The sequence below is a fragment of the Rhagoletis zephyria genome, unplaced genomic scaffold, assembly GCF_001687245.7.
Source record: "Rhagoletis zephyria isolate East Lansing unplaced genomic scaffold, Rhagoletis_zephyria_1.1 Rzeph_scaffold_25096, whole genome shotgun sequence".
In the NCBI taxonomy this organism is placed as follows: Eukaryota; Metazoa; Arthropoda; class Insecta; order Diptera; family Tephritidae; genus Rhagoletis; species Rhagoletis zephyria.
Window position 1 is genome coordinate 1 of NW_016182154.1, and position 5,752 is coordinate 5,752.

Consider the following 5,752-nt stretch of genomic DNA (forward strand, 5'->3'; position numbering starts at 1 on the left):
CCCTAACAATAACCTAAAATAATAGCGAGGCCGCCGAAGGCGGCCGAGCTCAGATGAACACCCCAACAATACCCTAAAATAATAGCGAGGCCGCCGAAGGCGGCAGAGCAAACGGAAACACCCCAACAATACCCTAACCTGATATAACAGCGAGGCCGCCGAAGGCGGCCGAGCAAACGGAAACACCCCAACAATACCCTAACCTGATATAACAGCGAGGCCGCCGAAGGCGGCCGAGCAAACGGAAACACCCCAACAATAACTTAAACTAAAATAACAGCAAGGCAGCCGAGCTCAAAATAACACTTTTCAGAAGAACACTTCAACAATAAACTTTTTGTTTTAGAACCTCTATGATTTTTGAATTAGCAAGCATTGCATTGAATAAACCTTTTCTATCAGCTCACGCTCTCCCTGCCTTCCAACACAATAAATAAATAAAAACAGAAGTGCTAAGTGTGCGTGTGAGTGGGTGAGCAAGGCTGAAGCGCCGATCAGGCGGACCCAAAGTCAGTCATCCACTTCTTGTACTTCGCCAGATCATCGGCGCTGACCGACTTGTTGATCTTCCGCATCGCCTCCTCAAAGTCCTCCCCGGTGACGGGCATATCGAGCTCCTCGCTCGACAGCGAGCGAATCTGCTCCGGCGTCAGCCCTACAATCCGCCTTCGCATCTCCATCATGCAGGCGTCCCGGCAGACATTGGTAATGTCCGCGCCCGAGTAGCCCTCCAGGCGGGCGGCAATCTTTCCTACATTGAGGTCGTCGGCCTTCTTCACCTCGCGCAGGTTAATGTTCAGCAGCGCCTCGCGGCCTTCCCTCGAGGGCAAGGAGATGTAGATGCGCTTCTCGAGGCGGCGGCGCAGCGCCTCGTCAATGTCCCAGGGGAAGTTTGTGGCGGCGAGGACCATCACCATGGCCGGTGTTTTCCCGTCTTGGCCTCTTCCACTGGCCTCGGTGATGCCGTCCATTTGAATGAGCAGCTCCGATTTGACGCGCCGGCTCGCCTCGTGCTCATTGTCAGAGCCGCGCCGCGAGCACAGCGAGTCAATCTCGTCGATGAAGACTAAGGAGGAGAAGGAGGAGAGGAAAGGAAAAGGTTAGCAGGGCACTTTGTTTTCATCACATCAAAACATGCACTTACTGGTGCTGGGCGCGTAGTGGCGCGCCATCTCAAAGAGCAGGCGCACCAGCTTCTCCGACTCGCCGTGGTACTTGCTCGTCAGCGTCGAGCTGCTCACATTGAAGAAGGTGGTCTTGCACTCGGAGGCCACCGCCTTCGCCAGCATAGTCTTCCCCGTACCGGGCGGCCCGACCATCAGCACGCCCTTCCACGGGCGGCGAATGCCGCGGAAGTAGTTGGGCATCCACATCGGCAGCACCACCGCCTCCTTTAGAAGCTTTTTCGCCTCCGTCAGGTCGGCAATGTCCTCCCAGCGAGTGTCCGGGTTTCGCTGGAGGATGTCCCGCTCAATCAGCTCCACCAGGTCGCCGTCCGGGCCGTGCATCTCAAAGCGGCGGTCCGGGCTGGCGGTCCGCATGGACGCCTGCCTTTGCTCTTTTGAGCTGGAGGCGATCACCAGGGAGCCGCCTTTTCCCAGCGCCTCTTTTACAGCTTCAAATTCGCTGATAATGTTGGAGCGCACCTACAAAAAATAACAAATTTTTTTAAAAATTACAGTTTGATTTTAATTGCATAAAAACACATACCTCCTCCAATCTTCTGCTTATTGCCTGGGGAGAAGGCGTCTGGAGGCGAAGAGCGATTCTCGCCAGTGCACTCTCGTAGACGATGAGGGCTAGTTCGAGGTTGCCCTCCACTGAGCAAGCCCGTGCAACATTAATGATTTCCTCAGTCTCCTTGGCGGAGTTCATGATGATGATGTTGTTGTGGGAGTTGTTGTTGGTGGTGATTTGTAAAAGAAACTTAAATATTTTGTTTCTAAATTGTGTGTGTGTGTGGGCTGTGTTTGTTTACAAAAATGCGCTCAACTTGTGTGACTAGTTTCATAAGTCTACTGGGACCTCAAAAATTCAAACAGATTTGAGACTTTTTTCTTTGTGTGTTAGCTCTCTAGAGAGCAAATTAGTGTTTGCCTTTTGATTGGCGCCAAAAATTAAAAACAGTTGTCGTGAAGTTCAGCTGCAAAATCAATTTTCTATCACTTTATTGTTTAAAATTATAATTTACAGTAGTTAAGTAAAAATTTATAAGTTTTTAAGTTTATTTACAAATACAGTTTTAAACTATTTTATTTTACTTTTTCATTTATAATTATGGCAAAAAATTGGCATCCAAATAAAAATTGATGGATACAATTATTTCATAGTCAATCACAAACTCGTTTACTCAGCAGGATGTTTTGCATTTTAGTTTACACACTTGTTACTAAACACATCTAACAATTGTTAACACAGATATTGTATACTTTTTCCTGATTGCTGCAAAAACAAATCTAGTTTTTGCAAATGTTAAGCTAAATCAACTCTAACTTTATTGCGTAGCAATTTTTAAACTTTGATTTTCAATTCTTTATTCTGCAATTTTGCTAATGTTTAAAAATGTCTCAAAAACCCTCTTTATTATCTCGATCTGAAGAGAGAAATGCTTTTTTGAATCAAAACCCTTGTTTTAAGCGACTTCCTGTACTTGAATCTTTGCCAACAGGATTTGTTAATTGCTCTGTCTGTAAAATTGATTTTGATGGAAGTTCAGTGCAGAAATTGAATCGTCACTTAAATTCTCAACCACATGTTAATAAATCTACATCTGCTTCTACGTCTGCTTCTACATCTACTACTGCACCTACTGCTGCATCTACTGCTGAACACAACACAGCTATTACTTTAATTTTAAAAGACTATCCAAACACTTTCAAAGTTATAAAAGATCGGTTTTTTTGTTTGCAGTGCCATTCATCAATTTCAACTAAACGCTCTGTTGTTACAACTCATTTAAAATCTAAAACTCACTTGAAAGGTGTTGAAATTACCAAAGCCAACGAATCTACTAAAACTACCACCAATGCAGAGTTTAATTGTGATTTAGTGAGAGCAATGACTGCTACGAACGCGCCACTCCACATACTCGATAATCCTGCTTTTAAAACGTTTTTGGAAAAGTGGACCTGTAATCAAGTCAAATCTTCTAAAACTTTGAGGGGCAATGTACTTAATAAAGTTGAACAAAACACTTTTAAAAAGGTTAAAAAATACCTCAAAGGCAAAAAGAAATTCATCTCAATAGATGAATCAACTGACAAGTCCTGCCGTTCAATTGCATCTGTAATGGTGGGAACACTGGAAGCTGAAGCGGACGCAACAGGAAAGCTTAAAGGGAAACCTGGCAAAATATTTTTATTTGACGTTGTTAAAATGAAGAATGGCACAGCTGACACTATTGTGGAACTTTTTGACAACACTATCGCCAAGCTCCAATGTAAAACTAATGAAAAACTATTTTTTAATTTTATAATAATTAAAACTTGATTTTATAACTCATAGGCGATCCCAAAGAGATTCTTTTGTTTGCAACTGATGGTGCAGCACCGATGAAAGCAGCCGGGAAAAAGCTTTGCAAGAAGTACAAGGATATGATACACATAACTTGCGTTGCGCACGCACTGCATCGTGTTGCTGAGTTAATTTCTGAAGAGTATCCTTTGGCAACAAAACTAATCCTAAGTGTAAAAGCACTTTACAAAAGCAGCCACAAGCGTAGAAGGCTGTTTAAGAAAAATTGCAAACGTCGTGGAATAAAAATCAAGCTACCGGCAGCACCAGTACTAACTAGATGGGGCACTTTTTTAGAAGCATGCAAGTATTATGCTTCTAATTTTGATGTAGTCGAAGATGAAGTACGAGATTTAAACGGCACTACAAATGTCTATTTAAAAGCCATTGATTTATTCAACAATCCTGAATCAAAAAATGAAATACTTGAGATTGCTAACCGGTACTCAGCATTAGTCGATCATTTTGAAGCACTTCAAACCCGTGACATGCCCACAACTAAAGTGTTCGATTTGGCAAGTGAAATAAGCGATGTTTTGCTAGAGCATGTAAACAATCAAAAAGGCAATGAAAGAGCTTCCAATATTTTCAAAAAATGGAAAGAAGTGGTTGAAAAGAATGTTGGCCTAAAACAAATGGAAAAGATTCAAAAACTTCAAAATAACATTCCTGTACCTAACCAAAGTGACTTGCCGAAAAATGTCAAAATCAATCTCCCTTACTACGATTACGCGCCGATGGTAACTGCTGATGTTGAACGAAGTTTTTCGGTGATGAATCGAGTGTACACTCATTTGCGACGAAATATGAAAGTTTCAAAATTAGGAACTACCATGAAAGAAATTTGGAACGCAAAAGGTATCAAATATTTTTTGTTTAAACTGTTAAAATATTAATTGTTTTATTTAAAAGTTTTGTCAGAAATTGATGAAAGTGAGTTTTCTCCAAGTGATGATGAGGGCGACGGCGGAAACGGAGACGATGGCGACGACGGCGACGAAGGTGACAACGGCGATGACGGCGACGACGGTGACGGCAACGCTGACATGGACTACGAGGAAAATGAAGATGAACGAATGGACACTGACGGTGACGACGCAGATGAAAACCAAAGTGACTATGACAGCGAAAGTGACGGCGAAGGATACTCTGCTGATGATGATAACGAAATTGAATTGAGATATCTTGCACTAGACGGAAAACAAACACTAAAAGAGATTCAAATGGCGAGTGGTTCAAAAATGGAGGATTGGGAATTGGAAAAGCGACTCAGACTACAAAAGAAACTCAACAAACTCACCGAACATAAAGAGTGGAGTATCAGGTTTATGAAATACCAAGAAAACCTCGGCAACGATCCGGATTATATTAAAGAATCGAACGATCGAGACAAGAGACGTAAAGAATTAGAAGAACGAAAAAAGGAGCAAGCTAAACTCAACAACGCGGATAACGCTGAATTGTTTGGTCGGGCCTATGGGTTGGCAAAAAACGACATTGAAACCTTCAAAAACGATAGAGATGGTTACTATACCACTTTGACCAGCGACGCCGAAGCAGCCGCTGAACATAGAAACATGGAAATAGAAGATCGTATCAATCGACGATGTGACTTAATCGATAACTCTTCTCTTGGCAGAGTTTTGACTAAGGAAACACACAAAGTAAGTAACTTTATAAACAAACTTAAAAACAAAAATAAAACTCTTTGCTTTAAAATTACCAGGTGCCCCAAATACAAAAGTCCAGCAATCAACAAGCTAAAGAGTCAAAGTTAATCAACAGTGTTAAGTCAAAATTTTCAAACATGGTTACAAACATCACAGGATCGCCAGCTATGGCTCGAGCTGCAAAGAAAACTTTACTTTCCCAAAATAATGAATTAAAAATTCTTGATAGCATTAACGCAAATTCAAAAAAAGTGCTCAAGAAACTGGAAGAGCGAAATAATGCTCAGCAAGCTACAGAAAGAAAAGAAGACAAACTGATTGCTTAAACAACATAAATTCTTGTTATTAAATATTTTTTATACTTTGTACTTTTATAGTTTATAGAAATAATTTTAACAAAAAATTAATTTGATTATTTTTGAAACTGTTCAAAAAGCTAAAAACCAAAGTTTAATCTTCTTTTATTATGTCATGTTAAAATCTTTAATAAAAGCTAAGTTCGGCCGCCAAAAACAGCTTCGCTGTTATTTTAAGTTATTGTTGGGGTGTTTCCGTTTGCTCGGCCGCCT

The 5,752-nt window shown here is 41.5% G+C and overlaps 1 protein-coding gene across 1 annotated transcript; it reads right to left on the reverse strand.

Moving 5' to 3' along the window:
* Positions 1–494: 494 nt before the first annotated feature.
* On the reverse strand, positions 495–1,875 carry LOC108382082 (katanin p60 ATPase-containing subunit A1-like). The gene is made up of 3 exons (XM_017638475.1): positions 1,711–1,875; positions 1,145–1,646; positions 495–1,066 (listed from the first exon to the last, which is right to left on the reverse strand). The coding sequence occupies exons 1-3, from the start codon at positions 1,873–1,875 to the stop codon at positions 495–497; spliced, it is 1,239 nt and encodes a 412-aa protein (XP_017493964.1).
* Between the last annotated feature and the right edge of the window lie 3,877 nt (positions 1,876–5,752).

Excerpts from the sequence above, each read along its gene's own strand:
- LOC108382082 (XM_017638475.1), bottom strand. The coding sequence starts at position 1,875 with ATGAACTCCGCCAAGGAGACTGAGGAAATCATTAATGTTGCACGGGCT. Across the intron at positions 1,647-1,710 it reads TAAGCAGAAGATTGGAGGAG|GTGCGCTCCAACATTATCAG; the intron begins GTATGTGTTTTT and ends TATTTTTTGTAG. Across the intron at positions 1,067-1,144 it reads CCACTACGCGCCCAGCACCA|TCTTCATCGACGAGATTGAC; the intron begins GTAAGTGCATGT and ends TCTCCTCCTTAG.